The following is a 17,491-nucleotide window of genomic DNA, read 5'->3' on the forward strand; positions in this document are numbered from 1 at the left end:
AGGGAAAGGATCATACCGCGCACGCCTCAACGAACAAATTCCTTCAACTTTATACTCTCTCTCTTCATACGTGTACTCTTACGGGTGTCATCATTCTGTGCTTTGCTTGCCACGTGTCTCCCACCGTTACCCTTTTCCCCAACGCGTGTTACATAAATTTTGAAATTTAGTTATAGTGAAATCATTAAATGTTCAATTAAGTTAAATTACTTACCTTTTAGCCTTTTTTTTATTATTGTCGGCTAGCAAGTTATACTAAATTAAAAAACACTCCATTAAAAATGTTTTTCAAAACCAAAATACGAAAACCTGTGGATAAGAGCATGTGGATTATGTTCTCATTTAATTTTTAATTTTTTGAATTTTTATTAAATTTTGTGCTTAAAATATTATTTTAAATAGAATTTGTATATAATTTAGAATCTTATGAAATAAAAAATAAATTAAAATTTATTTTTTTGTTAGCATAAAATATTTTTACATATTCTAATATTTATTAATTGAGGTTAAATTTTGATTCATATGAAAAAAATTATTTCAGACTACAAAAGTAAGATTAAAATTAGTAAATTCTGAAAACAATATACAAGAAGCTAAATAATTCCAATTTGTGTTAGATTAATGAAAAATATATAATGTGAGTCGATAAAATCATCATTGGAATTGGATTTCATGAGTTTAAATAATGTAATAATCTATACAATATATCTATCTCTATCTCCTTCAAACATTCACGTAAAAAACATATTAGTCCTAATTCTTTAGAAATAAGTTCTAAATATATGTCAAAATACTAATTCCTTAGTCAAGTTAACATACAATTCACATTAACACTAGATGTCTATAATGATCAAGTTATTAAGTCTATTTCTAAATCCAAAACATTTGGATCTTCTACCTATGTCTAAGTTCTAATTCATTTGCTAATGATTCGATACTTTCAAATTACATGATATTCCAACATACACATAAATAATCTAGATAGAACATATAAATAAGAAAGAAATTACATTGCGTAAGAAAATCTACATCAAATATGAGTTCATTACATCTACTTCTAATAAAATGGGAGTTTAATTACTCCTATGCATCCATAACATACAAGTTGGACGAAAATGATGGATTAAACAAAGTTTTGATGCCTTAGATTCGCCTCTAATAAAAAAAATCCAAGTTTCTTCTCACTTAGAGCTACCTTTTTTTATTCATTCACGACATAATAATCACTTTTGGAAATTAACCTCTCACTGGACGAGCTTAAGAATTCACTAGGCGAGAAACAACTTCTATTTCGCTTTCAATTGTTTCGTCTCGCTGAGTAAGATAACATACTCACTAGCAAGTATCAAGCTTGGGCGCTGAGCGAGTGAATTGTGGTTGAGCGAGAAGGTCTTGGCATACAATCATCCAATCTCCTTCAAATGTCAGTTTTCCTGCACAATAATCTAAAAAACCACATTATATTTAACATGAAAGAAACAAAAAAATCTACATCTTTCCATGAGAAAACCACATTATACATGAATAAATACAAATATAAGGTTAAAAATAAGCATGAACAATAAGTATTTATCACACTTATCAATAACTCAGATGGTGGTAGCATTGTGATAATAGAAAGGTCACAAGTTCAATTCCTAATGAGGAGATTTATGCAAAGTATTTTATGCAATATTTTTGAATGCATTCACGTGGAAAATGGGCTCTAAAAGAGGTATAACAACCTAGGTTTCGAGCTTAAATGGAGTAAAAAGGGGTCCGGTCAGGCTGTGTTAATGAAATTGGGGTTGTTACGTAGCTAGTCTACCGTGACTTTCACAACGGTGCAATAGAATGTTTAGCGTAAACTATAAACCAAGAGGGGGTTGAATTGGTTTCTTATCGCAAATGTGTGTCTTTAATAATTTTCTTTTAATTTTAACTTCCTTAGCGAATAAATAAAACAATAATAAAGAGTAAGGGAAAATAGAAAATTGCACAAATAATTTTATACTAGTTCAAATCACAAGGATCCTATATCTCGTTGTTAATCCCAAACGGAGATTAACGTTCCACTATCACAAAACCGATAAACTATTACAATCACAAAGAAAGACATGTTTAAGGGTTTAGAAAACACCTATCTTGTTACTACAAGAGATGAAACTCGCTTCCACTAAAGGCCACAAGGGATGAAGACCTCTTCTGAATGCTTCACAAAGGATGAACACTTCCTTTGAATCTTCACAAAGGATGACAGACATCACTCAACAATAGCAGCAACTCAATCACACTCCTAGTGAAAGTTCTCACTTTTGCCAACACCAAACTCTCAAAGCTAAGCACAAGAGTTATTGATAACTCAGTTTTTCCCTATTTTTCTATGTTAATATTCCTCTTTTAGGATAGTTTAGCTTTTAATTTTCTAGAAATAAGGTAATTTAGAGTAATTAGGATAAAAATAGGTTTTTGATAGAAATAGTGTTAATTTTCCCTTTTTAGCTAAATAAATAGTATTTTTAAAAAAATAAGTGTTTTACTCTTTTCTTTAAATGTAAAAATTTGTTTTCTTTAGGATTATAGGATTTTATTTTACTGATTGAACTGTTAAATTCTTTCTTTTTGCAGATTGGATTGTGATGGGCTGATGCAATTAAAATATGGCCAAGCCACATCTGGTTTAGTATTGAATGGAAGGTTGTTGTTGTACATGGAAGGTTGCTGCCGAATACAAGTAATTAGGCCGCTTTTGCCACATGCTAGTTGTTGCCATTATTGGAATTAATTGGAAGATTGGGCTAAATCGAAAAGCCTAGTGTTTTGATATATTGTGCTAGAGTTGGGACAATGCTGATTGGATTGAAACGCTGGTGCTGAAGAGCATTGGGCTGGAATGAGCATCATACTGGGCCAGTGTTATGGACTGAAGCCTTCATGAAGATTAATGGGGTGTTGCTCCCTCCACCTCCCCAACTTTCTCCATTTTTTTTAGTTACAAAAATAACCTTTTTCTTTTCCTTTTTTAACCTTTTTACTTCTTTTTTCATTTTCTAATTTTAATGTTATTTAGAAGAGTAACCCTGAACCCTAACCTTTTACTCTTTTTTCTCACTTTTACTCTGCTCACAGCCCCACCCCCTCCCCCTAAAACTTAGAGATCTGCCTCTTCTTCCACCTCCGTCATACTCTTTTCTCTGGGTGACTTCTTCCAAACTCTCCAAACTCTACCTTTGCTATCCTTGGTGGTGCAGTGGTGTACCTATTCTTGTTGTTCGTGGTGTCGTGGTGTTTGTAGTGGTTCACATTGGTGCGTGGTGCATATCAGGGCATTCATTTACCAGGTGCTTCGATTTTTAGTCTTTAATATGCAAGATCTTAGATTTGTTGAATGCGTCATTGGTTTGCTGGTGTTTCGTTGTGTGTTGCCTCTTTTCTGTTCTGTGTGCATGGTTTTGCCAGTATGCTGTGTTCTATGTGCAGGAAGAGGATGACCGCTCAGGCCAGAACGGATGTCGCATATCCGTTTGGCCTTGAAACGGATGTCGCATATCCGCCGACGGATGTCACACATCCGTTTCAAGGCCAAACGCATATGAAATATCCGTTTTGGCTTTGGGTGTTTTTTTTTCTTTTTTAGTTTATAATTTTTTTTTTCATTTGAATGAATATATATATTTATTTAAATTTAGTTTTTATTTTAATTTATTAGTGGATTTTTTTTTAAAATTTAGTTATTCAATTATTATTTATTTAATTATTTCAATAAAAAATAAAACTTATGATATGACATCCGTTCACGTTCAAGGATATGCCATATCTGTGGAGGTTGTTAATTTCTTTTTTAGTTTTTAGATTATTAATTAATTGTATTTTAAAATAATTTATAAAATATTTAAAAAATTATTATTAATTTAATGAAATATTTATAAATTTAATTAAATTAGTTTTTGTCAGAAATGACAAGAACACGTGGAGCATCTTATAGTTTTCGTGGAGGGAGTTCTTGAGGAGAGAGTTTTGCGCAAGGCGAAGGTAGGAGACGACCTACAACATCGGCTCGGAGAAGGCGTGCAACTCCTATAAAGGATGACCCTATAGCCGAGGACTAAGCGTTTGAGGAGCAGACATATGAGGCCTATGAGGGTCATGTTTACGAGGAGGCATTTGAGGCCCATGAGGACGATGATGAGGAGGAGGAGCATGCAGACATACAAGAGGATGTCGGTGGATTTCCTGGAGGTCCACGTGATGCTTCATTGCTGACACACTATGTTCAGCATGTTGCTTATGCTATTTTGCAGGGTCGGGTGAGTGTAGAACTTAAATTTTTATTATTAATTTTTTTTAATACAATTTATATTAAATATTGTTGTGTAGGATCGAGGGGATATGCTCAAGTTGATCTCGCATGGTAAAAAATTTAATAAATTAGGACTGTGCGCCAAGGGAATTCAACACAATGTGTTGAATTCCTTTTTGATGCCTCTCACACAGATATGCCACGATTACGTTGATAAGGGGTTGTTGCTCGGTTTCGTAGAGAGATGACACTTTGAGACGAGTAGTTTCCATATCCCTGTAGGGGAGATAACGATCACTCTTGACGATGTCTCCACTTTACTTCACCTCTCAGTGCTGAGACAATTATGTGATTTGGAGGAGTTGAAGTTTGAGGAGGCTCGTATAGCCCTCGTAGACCTGCTCGACGTTAATGGTGGCACAGCTGGTGCTGAGATGGAGGATGCACGTGGTACGAAAGTCAGACCCAGTTGGCTCAGAGACATATATGTTCAGAGATGTCAGTCGCAGGATTGGGACTATGCTGCCAAAACATATCTGTTGCATCTAGTAGGATGTACGACTTTTGCAAATAAAAGTTCCAGTTCTATATGCGTGTCTTACCTACTATTATTTAGATACGTACACGCATGTGGCATATATGCTTGGGGCGTTACTGCACTCGCCCATTTGTACGAGCAGCTTGGGGATGCCAGTCTGGCTTCCACGAAGCAGATGGCTGGATATCTGACTCTTTTTCAGGTACAAACATAAACCTTCCACATTTATTTGATGTACTTATCTCCATGTTCAAAGATAGAAAATATTTAATTGAATAATTGCAGTTTTAGAGTTGGATATACGAGCATTTCCCTAGCACGGGAAGGAGGCGGTTGGTGTCTTCTTATGATGACACCACACCACGTGCGACTAGGTGGCAGAGCCCTCTGCAGAGTTTGACTCTTGTAGAGATTTGGTTGTAGTTGGATGGCCTGACATACAGTGGAGTTGTATGGCATCCATACGAGGGACATCGGGGCATTCGTCCATTATTCGGAGTCTGTATGTATTCTGGATGGATTCAGATTGGTGACACCCTTTTCCGTCATTTTCCTGAGCGTGTGATGAGGTAGTTTGGGTTTTAACAGGAGATTCCATGACCACCCACTGTCGTTGTAGATGCAGATGTAGTCGCTGTTGATTTTGCGTGGTTGCACTTCACAGATCACGTTATTAGGAATGTGAGGCAGACATCACACTCTTCTGAATGTGTCGATGGATACATACAGTGGTTTAGGAGGGTTTCACATCCCTATATTATTGCTGCTCCAGCTTACGCACGACCGCCTCTTGCGCCTACACAACGCCCCAATGTTCCACAGGAGGCACAACCTCATCATAGATCCTCTCCACCTTCACCATCTAGCAGCTTGGTATGTTATTTTTCATTGCTTATGTTATTAAATTTTGCTTAACCTTTTTTATTTATTTGTTTGATATAATTATTATGTAGGTTAGATTTAGGCGAATGGCGAGAAAGATACAGTCGTTGATATCGTGTCGTCATATGACCGAGGGTACTGTTGCACATTAGGTGGCGATGGAACTGTTTCAGGATGCTAATGATGACATCAACGAATATGATCCAACTAGGAGAGGGCAGAGACATGTGCGTAGTAGACGGTCAACGTCTAATTGATAAGACTTTGTTTTAATGAGTCTACTTTAGTTTGTTTTGATTCATTGTTTATAATTGATGTATAGGTAAGGAAACATTGGGAATCATATTTTTGAGATTTATTTATGCTATTAGTCTTGAAAATATTAGGTGTAGATTTTTCTGCAATAGCTTGGCAAACTTATATGAGTCAAAGTAGGATTTATTTTGGATAAACAATCTCTGTTACTCTACTGAAACCTGAAATTATAGTATGTTGATATTAAATATTAAATGCATATTAAATATTAAATGCATGTTAATTATAGTCTGTTAAAATTTCTGTTGTCTCATAGTATCATGCATCAAATACAACTCCAATTTCTAGTCTATTTGAAACCTCATCAGGATACTAAATCAGAACATGATATTGATGTAGAAATGACTTAAAGTTTGTTTGTAATCGGTGTTCTTGATGAATTAAAGCTTTGCTTATGTTATAGTTATCCGTCTGATCCGTATTTAATGAAAATTCTTTTGAATGAACAAAGACAATTATTTGAATTTCGAGCAATAGTTGGTCAGGTGGAGGTTTCTATCAGTTTGGGTTTTATCTTTAAATTTTCCGAAATAGAAGATTTAATGTGTTGTGTTAAAGTATATTAATATTTAACATTCATTCATGTAATTTAAAGTATAACTTTGATGTAAAGATTCTAATGTGATAATTATTAAAATATAAGGTATTAAAGTTATAGGGATTATTTTAGAGTTATTAAAATTAATCTCTCTCTTCTCACTTCAAAAGGGCATTTTGGTATTTTATTGAAGTTAATTAAAATATCATAAAAGAGAAAAAGTTTTGACTCCTATCAACAAGGGGTTAAGTTTCTGAAAGAAAAGAGAGAACGTAACGTTCTCAGAAAAGGAAAAGGAAACTCCAACTTTGACAGAGAAAAACTTGGCAATTTTTATATCATCAAGAAAGTATTGAAGAGAAGTAAGAGAATGGAGAAACAATTGACAGGAAGAACTACATAATGGATCCAGGTAAGTTCTCTTTCACTATGTGTGAGAATAGTCAGTATCATGAAATTCAAGATCCTGTGTGTTATTTTCATTTAATTGAAAATCAAATATTTGCTTACAAGTGATATCAGAATCAGGTTCTGAATTTTATGATATTTCATGAATGGTAATTTTCCCAATTTTTTAAACCCTAATTTTTGAATTATAAAATTTAGAGATTTTAAATTTTCAGATGTTTGTTTAATTATTTTATTGGCATGAAAGAAAATTAAAAGTTGTAGGGTTTTATGATTTCATTGTTTATTATTGATGAAAAGAGAATTCAATTCACTGTAATGTGAATCTCGGAAGCCGTAAGTTTTTCTTTTTTAATTTTTGATTGTTGCATTAAAGCAACTTTACGCATGATTGTTTCAATTAGATTAAAGTGATTTTTTTATTATTGTTACATGATTGTTTGAATTCGTGAATTTCATTCACCCTCGAAGCCAATTTTTTTTTTTTATTTATTGTTGCATTATATTGCACATTTGTGATTTTGATTCAGCCGCGGAATTCCATTATGGAAGCAACTTTACTGTTGCGGCACTGTTGCGGCATAGTAAAGAATTTTACTCTTGCGTGTTAATTTTTAATATTGTTGTGCATTAAATGGAAATTATATGTATTTGGATGAAGGAAATTCAATTAAATTGAATTTTGGAAAGTAATTAGTCATTGAGATGTTATGGATTACCAAAGGTGAACCATTGTTTATAATTGATGACATTAAAGTGAAACATTTCATGTACTTAGTATATGTTTGTATATCTAAAGATAGCATACATATAGACTTAAGTATGATTGATTGTTTATTAAAGTATATATATGAAATTTGTCAGTTTAAGAATCACCTAAAGGTGAACTTAAATGAATGACTTAATTGACTACCTATCAGTTTAAGTGTCACCCAAAGGTGAACTTGAATGTATGACTACTCTAGTAATTTGTTTGAATCCATTAATTTTAATCAAAGCATTAATGTATGAGCTTGTGTATTATTTCCAGCTTACATGAATTTATCAGGTTTGAGCAACAATGTGGTCAAGTTTAATGGGTTAAATTATGCTGATTGGTCAGAACAAATCCAGTTCCAACTAGGTGTTTTAGACTTGGATATGACTATTATGATGGATGAAATGCCCGCAACCATTACAGAGACCAGTACAAGTGATGATTTATGAGGCTTGACATAGGTCTAACAGGCTGTCACTAAACTTGATGCGCATGTCTATGACAGAGAACGTAAAGCCTTCTATGCCTAAAACGGAAAACACAAAGGAATTCATGAAAATGATCAAGGAGTATTCACAATCAGACATAACTGACAAGTCTATTGTGGGAACTCTTATGAGTGAGCTGACTACCAAAAAGTTTGACTGGTCATAGCCCATACATGAACATGTAACTGGAGTGGCTAATATAGCAGCAAGATTGAAGTCAATGGGAATGGAGGTGAACGAGTCTTTTCTAGTACAGTTCATCGTGAACTCTCTTCCTCCTGAATTTGGCCAGTTCCAAGTGAACTATAACACTATTAAGGATAAATGGAACTTTCAAGAAATCAAAACCATGTTGGTACAAGAGGAAGGGAGATTGAAGAAAATGAAAGATCATTATATCCATCTCACAACTCATGAAGGTGCTAGCTTTAGTAAAGCCAAATCAGGAAAGAAGAACAAGAAGGACAAAGCCCCAATGAAAGAAATAAGGGCAATATTCAGAAGGACCAGAAATGTTTCTTTTGCAAGAAAGTAGGTCACTTCAAGAAAGATTGTTCGAAAAGAAAATCTTGGTTCGAAAGGAAAGGTACTTTTTACGTTTCTGTAAGTTTTGAAGCAAATATTATTGAAGAGCCTAATAATTCCTGGTGGTTGGAGCTACCACTCATGTTTCTAATATTATGCAGGGATTCCTTTCAATCCAGCCCATAAAAGGAACTTAAAAGTATTTATATGTGGGAAATAGAATGAAGACACAGATAGAAGGAATTGGGACTTACAAATTGATTCTAGACACTGATTATTGTTTGAATCTTGAAAAGTGTCTCTATGTTCCTAGTTGTGCTAGGAATTTGATTTCTGTTGCAAAGTTGAATTATTTAGGTTTTAACTTTAGGATTGAAAATGGTATTTTTCATTTGTATAAACTTTCATACTATTATGGTTCTGGTACATTAGTGGATGGTTTATATCCTTTAAATCTTGATGTTAATTTTTCTAAATCCCTATTTAATGTTCAACATGTTGTTGATGGAAATTCTAGTGCAGGAAAGGAATGTTATGCTTTCTTATGGCATAAAAGATTGGGTCACATATCCAAAGAAAGGATGTTGAGGTTAGTGAAAAATGAAATTTTACCTTAATTGGATTTTGATGACTGGGATGTATGTATTGATTGTATTAAAGGTAAGCAAACAAAACACATATCAAAATATCATGCACAAGAAGCAATCAACTTCTTGAGTTAATACACACTGATATTTGTGGTCCTTTTGATATTAAATCTTGGAGTGGTGAAAAATATTTTATCTCCTTTATTGATTATTTCTCACGTTATTGTTATATATATCTATTGCATGAAAAATCTCAATCAGTGAACGCCCTTGAGGTGTTCATAAATGAGGTGGAAAGACAATTAGATAGAAAAGTAAAAGTGGTGAGATCTGACAAAGGTGGTGAATATTATGGTAAAACTGATGATAGTGGACAATGTCCAGGTCCATTTGCAAAGTATCTTGAAAGTCGGGGTATATGTGCATAGTATACAACGCTCGGTACACCACAAGAAAATGGTGTAGCAGAAAGACGAAACCGTACTCTTATGGATATGATTAGGAGTATGTTAAGTCATAGTAATATCCTTTTATCCTTGTGGATGTATTCATTAAAGACTGTTGTATATCTGGTTAACAGGTTCCTAGCAAAGTAGTTTCTAAAACTCCTTATGAACTATGGACTAGAAGGAAACCCAGTTTAAGACATCTTCATGTTTGGGGATGTCCGGCAGAAGTAAGGTTATAGAATCCACATGAAAAGAAACTTGATGCAAGAACCATTAGTGGATACTTCATCAGTTATCCTAAAAAATCAAAGGGATACCTAACCATGGTACAAGAATAATTAAGTCTTAAAATGCTCGATTCATTGAAAATGGTCAATTTAGTGTGAGTGAGGAATCACTCACACTAAAATTTATTGTGGCAAAGGATACATGTGTAATATCCACATCTCCTAGTTTAATTGTTTGAATTTACATAATATGTATATTCAATTTTATTATTATCTACATTAACAAGATTATAATTATTTATTCCGTCTTTTATACTACATTATATATTATTAATGTATCATACATTACTTTTATTTTAAGTTCTTTGAAATTTAAGAAATTAAAAATGATGTGTTTTATACATTATTAAAGAAACTTCTTAAAAGATAAATCATATATATTTTTGAACAAAATTAATATATTCTCCATTGTTATTATAGTTTAACACTTAAATTCATTATCATAAAAAAATATTTTTATACATTACAACTTAAACACATTCTGATATAATGTTATTGGGTCTCTCAATGAAAACTTAATTGATATACATTCCAAAAAATATATATCTATACACATATCAATTAATATTATATTAAACTTATAATAAATATAAATTCAGTTTATATATCTTCATATATTAACTTAATTTAATTATAATATCATAATCTATTAATATAATAATATAGACATTTAAAAAATACTTTTAGGGCGCGCATGGATGAATAAAATTATCAGAATAACCTAATTTTTCATCGTTCTCTTTCGCAGCCTCACTCTCACAAACTTTCAGACATTCACTCTTCCGTCGCATCAAGGATCTAAGAAAGAATATGTTGGGAATCTGTGTCTCTGTGTAATCAAACGGTTTGATCAACTGAATTCTAAGAGCAGGGACCACGACCATGGGTTACTTCGATCTCAACATTCCCTATTCCCAACCCTCACCCACCAACAAGGTCGCCGAACAAAGCAACCGCACCAGGCTTGCGGTGAAGGCCATGGAGTTGGGTTACACCGGAATCGCTTACAACATCACCATCAAAGGCGTCATGTCCGACCACCACCGTTGCTCCATTCCCCCTCTCACCCTCTCCTCTCTCCTCAACGTTCTTCCCTCTCTCTCCCTCTCCGCTAATCTTCATCGCTCCCTCCTCGGTGTTCCGCTCTCCACTCCCTTCCGTCAGTACACGCGTCTTACCGTTTGCGTCGACAACGCTTCCCAGGCCCAGGCTCTCAATTCGGGGAACCCCATATTGAAAACCTACGATCTCGTCGCTGTAAAACCCTTCAATCAGACCGCCTTTGATCTTGCGTGTCAGACCATGGAGGTTCGTTCGTTGCTGAAAATTGTTTTTAATCCCGTATTGCTTAGGTGTTGGAGATTTTGAAAGTAAGGGTAGTTTATAAATTGTGTCTTCTTTAACTTTGATTGTCTTTTATCGACTAAATTGTGAAAGCAGAGCAGTTAAGTTCTGTTGCCTTTGAGGTTGGAATAATTCTAAGGTAGTCAATGTCCATGCGTGGTGTTTCGTGTTATCTCTTTCCCTTTGTCAGTTTTTTTTCCTGGTATAGACCTTTCTTTCAATGTTTGGTTTCAGAATGTTTTAACTGGTTGTGGTAGAGTAGGCTCTCAAGTTTTAGATTATGTTCTTTTGTAGAAGAAGAAAAAAATTATAACCTTTAATATTGTTTGGTGGTGGGTGGTATTTGTTGGAAGTCCCATACGGCTAATTTAAGTATATAAGTTAGCGTAAATCTTATTTTACGTTTTGTGTAACAGCTTTCAATTTTCAGTTCTTATGCAGATAATTGAACATCAACAAGCAGTGTGTTAAGTTTAATGTATATTTTTCTTATAAAACCCTCTTTATATTGCTATAAAAGGAACATGTGAATTTACTCGACCAACCACTTGAGGTATTATGAAACCATCAAAACGACCCATAAACCCTCAATCAGAAAAGGACAAATTGATGAACAGAAAGGGAGAACCGAAGTTACCAAATGTGGGTGTTGATTATTACAAAATGCTTTATGTTGACGGAAGGCCAACATAAGATATTGAACTCTGATGTTGAAAACAATTGCAGGTGGATATTATCTCGATTGATTTTTCAGCTAAATTGCCCTTTAGATTGAAGCAGCCTATGGTTAAAGTAGCAATGCAGGTTTGTTCTTGACTATTGACCTTTTATTTTCTTATAACTAAAAAGGAAGGTGATAATTAAATTTTTGCTTATTAATATGCAGCGTGGGGTTTGTTTTGAAGTCACGTATTCTGGTTTGTTTGCTGATATTCAAAAGAGGAGACAGTTAATTTCCAGTGCTAAGGTATTTTTGCGTCCCAATATACTCGTCTGAATTATTGCTAGATTAGATCATATTTGGTGTTTGATTTGTTTACTTAGTTTTTGCGTAATTGACTTTTTTTGTATTGATTTTTTAACAAATTTCAGGAGAGGGATTCAATGACTTTTTAAAGTCATGTAACTTTGCTCAATTTTTAACTGATTTATTTATATTTTCTTTTGGAAAATTAAAGTCGGACATTTAACACATGAAAATTAAGTGAAGTTATAAGACTTTTTCCTGAAAAAAGTCACTAAATCTGTCTCCCAAATTTAGAGGTGTCTGATTACTGGAATTACTTCATACTCAAGCTTGCTAGTGTTATTAAAATTAAAGGTTTTGAACTATAGAGATTAGACACCTGGTTTCTTGCTAGATTCACCCACCTATCCACTCTACATCAAGGGTATATCATATAGTATGCTCAAATTGCAAATATGTAGAAAAAATAAAATTGTGAAGTTTCAACTGTTGGGAATCGAGGAGTATGTTTATTTACTAAATGTTGACCCAACTCCTTCAGAGGTCGCAAAGAACCTCTGCTCAGGTTACAGCCAAAAGATAATAACACAGTGCATCAATTTACTCATATACTCATACCATCCTCTACCTCTTCAAATTCACAAGGAGTCCAAGTCTTATAAGTGATAGCAGGATGATTACTACTGGGGTTTATGAGATGGAGAGATGATTGCTATTCTGAAATTTTACTGTATGGTTTATATAATGTATAGACAGATAACTGTACGGTTGCAAAGAACCTCTGCTCAGGTTACAGCCAAAAGATAATAACACAATGCATCAATTTACTCATTTACTCATACCATCCTCTACCTCTTCAAATTCACAAGGAGTCAAAGTCTTATAAGTGATAGATAGAAGGATGATTACTATTGGGGTTTATGAGATGGCGAGATGATTGCTATTCTGAAACTTTACTGTATGGTTTATATAATGTACAGACAGCTAACTTTCTTGCATCTCATTCTTTATTTTTAACATCTTCATTCTTACATTGTAACACCCCAATGCCTTTTAAATCCTTTGACCTTGTCAAACACTTATATCTTACCTTTGACTGTTTGTCATAATGTTTCTTATCGTTATTGAGTTAAGTTGGTGATGTTTTTTGTAGTGATAGATTGTTAAGTTTTGAGAGCTCCGTCTTTACCTTTTGTTCTACAAACTACGAAAGTAGTGTGTTTTTAATTGACTTTAGGTACTTCTGGACTATGCGTTTTTAAATATGTGGGAACAACTTCTGTATTTATAAGCAAGGGCTCAGAAGTAGAGTAGATTGATAAATGATCAGGCTTAAGCATGATTCTGTTAAGCACGCTAGACTGAATAAGCTTGTTCTAGATGCTAGATATGATTGAACCAACATGTACTTAATAATTACCATTAATTGTGTTTAGCTACAAGCAAGTGTGGGCATGGTAGGTAAAGAGATTCCTAGTGGACTGGAAGGAACCAATTAGTTCTTGTAGTGAAGTTTGTTTATATAATGCAAAATACCCAGGTAAGAAGATTTTACCACAAAATTTGCTTTGATCCTCATTACCTTTTTGTCTTACTATTCCCATTACTCCATTGCTGGATTTTGCTTGTGATAGTGTGCAATAGTGCCAACATCGCACAAGGCCGAAGTGACCACCTTAAGGTGGCAACATTTCTGAATTAGGAAGTGTTTTCATTGAGGATAAAAATGTAAAACTCTATTACAAGCCCAATTCTTCAGTTTCGTGTATGCTTCACGTATAGAATTTAGATGAGGATGAAATGCTTGACATTGCAGCTGAACATGATGTTTAGAATTTAAATTGGTTGTTTCGCTTTGGTGTTGTATGGTTAAAACTTATTTAGTTTCATTCCTTGGTTGTTTTTGGACACAGTGATTGCCTTTTTGCTGTTTTGGAATTGGTTATTGGTTTTTTGTTGCAGCTTTTGCTGCTTAGTTCTGGTCCTCTTGGTTATTAAATTTAATCAGAACATGTATTAAGGTTTAGGCGTTTTTCTTTAGTTACCAGTACACGCACACATAGGGATCAAAATAGCTGTCATCCTGCTATCACTATCCCGCTATATGGGTTTTGGCAGGTGGCCTCTCTGCTATTAACTACTATGCGCATGCATTAAATTAACCCCTCATACAATTATAAGTGTTTGGACAACCTTTTTATGTTATTACAATAATGATATAAAGGCATGCCCAGAAACTTACAATGGTTAAACAAATATGTAGTTGTTGATGGACTGGACTCGTGGACACAACATTGTATTTTCAAGTGCTGCCCCTACTGTGAATGAGCTCAGAGGACCTTGTGATGTTGCCAACTTGTTGTCATTGTTTGGACTCTCCAAGGAACGAGCTAATGCCGCCATTTCTAAAAACTGTAGGTATGGAATTTGCTAAAATATCCTTTATTGTGTTTGGGTCTGGAGATGGGCAATGTTTAAGATGTCTTGAATATCATTCTGAATTGTTTGCAGGATTCTTTTAGCAAATTCTTTAAGGAAAAAAAGATTTTATAAAGAGGCAGTAAGGGTAGAAGTTTTGTCGACAGATGGAGCATCTCATTCCAAGGAAGATCGGTATCAAGAGTTACTACAGTGGGATCCTATCTCCAGTGGTGAAGGTGATATCCTCTTGAATGACGTGCAGAAATCTTCTTTGTTCTCCTGTAAAGCATCAAAAACTGAAAAAGCCATTGACTTTGGTTCACTGGTCAACAGCCTTCCATCCAATAGTTTTGAAATCAAGAATTTCTTACCTGCAAACAATGTTTTAACTGCCTGTTTACACAATAAAATAAACTCTCCACCCGTTACCCAAAAACTAGATCAGTCAGCAACCATACCTAACAACTTCACTGAGCATTCCAACATACATGATATTTGTCGTGAGCAAGATGAAAACCCCTTATCAGATGCTGTAACAAAAAGTTACAGTTTGAGCCGTGATCATGTTTTTGAGAAAAATATGCAGAATGGAATATCTGATGCTGTCAATTTTAAGGAGACAAACATTTCCGCTGCTCTTGATTCTACCTTCCCCGATGATAAAGTAAACTTCCTTCCAGTTGCCAAAAAATTAAATCAGTCAGCTCCTGTGCCTAACAACTTAACGGTGCAGCCTGATAGGCTTGATGCTTGTCCTGAGCAAGGTGAAACCTCCCAACCACTGAAACAAAGTGAGGGTTTTTTGGAGAAAAATATGCACAGTGGAACTACCAAAGCTTTCAATTTTATGGAGATGGACATTTCAACAACTGCCACAAAGTTGAAAAAAAGTTCTACTGATTCAAATGTTGATCTTGTCCAGCTTGAAACAAAAGCATTTGATTCAGAATCAAACTTAAGCATCTCAAGCAATACATTGAATACTCTAAAACCACATGAAAACGAGAAACTTTCTGGATCTTTACTAGAGGGGCATGATATTGTTCAGAAAGTAGATATCTTTGATAGTATTATTCCTGCACCGTTTCATGATAAACACTATAGTGACAAAAGTTCTGATATTAATTTAAATGAAGTCGTCAAGATTCATGCAACTTTGCCAAATGAAGATTTAAAAACATTTATTTCTGATACTTCAGTGGAGGGTAAACAGTTTGACAAACAGCATGATGCAGTTGAACTTGAGAAGCAACAGCTAAAATCTTATGATGCGATGGAAATGGAAGATAATTCTAAAGCTGCCGGCCATTTAAGTCCGGATGTTGTAATGCAAGATAAAGAGGAGTTTGGTGAAGTGATGACCGAATCCGATCAATTAGCCCCAGTTCATCGTGTATCAGGTACCCCCACTCATTGACTGATATCTTTATCTGGGTTGTTGAAAGCTATGTGGTACATTTGTGCTTTCCTTCAAAGAAGTTCATGGATTAGTATTAAACTATTATTAATTTCATTTTATTTCCTAATTGTGCTGTTCCTCATAGCTTCCCTGTATGTGCATAGTATCTAGCATGTTTGCATTGTACGTTATGTGATGCAAGTATTATAATCATCAGGTATATTTTCATTATCTCCAGGTGCATTGAAACTTAAGCGAAGGACACCTCGGGAACTACCTGTATTCCCCTTCAAGAGATTGCTAAATCCAACGGCATTTAAGAAGAAAGCTAAAAAAAGAAAGAGCAGACCTAAGCTAAAGTAATTTTTTTTTTCTGGATTATAAGTGTTAGCGTAGATTGAGCTAATTTTTTTATATAATATGTATTAATACTAACATGTTTACTTAATTGTGAAGAAAATAGTGTTTAAAGACCCTCAAATCTTCAAATGCCCAAAAAGATTATTATACAGTTTTATTTGTTTTGTGCGGTTTACTCGAGGATTCTGTTATGTCTCTCCATTGTAGAGTAATTATAGAAGCAGGTAATACTAAATCGTCTGTGGAATTTGTTGTGCAATTCTTGGGGGACCTATTTTATTCCTACTAGACAGAAAAACTCTTGCTAATTCACAAAGAGTTGAAATTTTGAAGAGCTTGACATAAATTTCTAATCTTGTGTACGTATGAGTTTCTGTGAGTGTAATTGAATTCCTTAAAATAATGCAAACATAAATTGAAATTAATGTATCAAAATTGGATATATTCTGGTAATGGGATTCTTTTAGGAGAATTAGGGTAATCAGATAGAAACTGAAGTATCCAACAATTAAATATACTCGGGGGGTGTTTAAAATTTTTACGCAGAATGTAAAATTATTGTTAAATGCATCTAAAATCTCACAATTTCTTTTTACTAATATTTTCTCTTCAAAAATAAATATTTAATGTTTATAAACTTTTCAAGACATTAGATGGATTTATTTATTTTACTTAATTCTTTTTCCATAAAAAAATTGGAAGATTTGCAGTAAAATGTGTAAGAAGATATGACATTGTTGATTTATATTCCTTTCGAAATGTGTAATTGTTAGTACTGTAAATCACAACCATGATCGTGAAAATGGATGGGCTGGTTAAGTTTTAGGCCCTTTTAACCATTGTTAGAGTGCTTTTGCACCCAATGTTTTCCGCTGCACCCGTATAGGTGTGACGAAATGACAGTTATACCCTACTCAAAAATTACTAAAAACTTGAATTTTATTCTT

The 17,491-nt window shown here is 34.1% G+C and overlaps 1 protein-coding gene across 2 annotated transcripts; it reads left to right on the forward strand.

Annotated features, from left to right (window-relative positions):
- The first annotated feature begins 10,767 nt into the window (after positions 1–10,767).
- Positions 10,768–16,701, forward strand: LOC106759678. Of its 2 annotated transcripts, XM_022781600.1 has the most exons (7): positions 11,233–11,361; positions 11,918–12,039; positions 12,124–12,201; positions 12,284–12,364; positions 14,628–14,782; positions 14,876–16,185; positions 16,423–16,701. In XM_022781600.1, exons 2-7 carry the CDS (start codon positions 11,956–11,958, stop codon positions 16,545–16,547), a joined length of 1,833 nt encoding a protein of 610 aa, XP_022637321.1. In that variant the 5' UTR covers positions 11,233–11,361; positions 11,918–11,955; the 3' UTR covers positions 16,548–16,701. The 2 variants fall into 2 exon arrangements, with proteins under 2 accessions (XP_014498455.1, XP_022637321.1); XM_014642969.2 differs by lacking the exon at positions 11,918–12,039 and having other exon boundaries at positions 10,768–11,361.
- The last annotated feature ends 790 nt before the right edge of the window (positions 16,702–17,491 follow it).

Source organism: Vigna radiata, chromosome 5 (genome assembly GCF_000741045.1).
Source record: "Vigna radiata var. radiata cultivar VC1973A chromosome 5, Vradiata_ver6, whole genome shotgun sequence".
Taxonomy (NCBI): Eukaryota; Viridiplantae; Streptophyta; class Magnoliopsida; order Fabales; family Fabaceae; genus Vigna; species Vigna radiata.

Excerpts from the sequence above, each read along its gene's own strand:
- LOC106759678 (XM_014642969.2), top strand. The coding sequence starts at position 10,936 with ATGGGTTACTTCGATCTCAACATTCCCTATTCCCAACCCTCACCCACC. Across the intron at positions 11,362-12,123 it reads TTGCGTGTCAGACCATGGAG|GTGGATATTATCTCGATTGA; the intron begins GTTCGTTCGTTG and ends AAACAATTGCAG. Across the intron at positions 12,202-12,283 it reads TGGTTAAAGTAGCAATGCAG|CGTGGGGTTTGTTTTGAAGT; the intron begins GTTTGTTCTTGA and ends ATTAATATGCAG.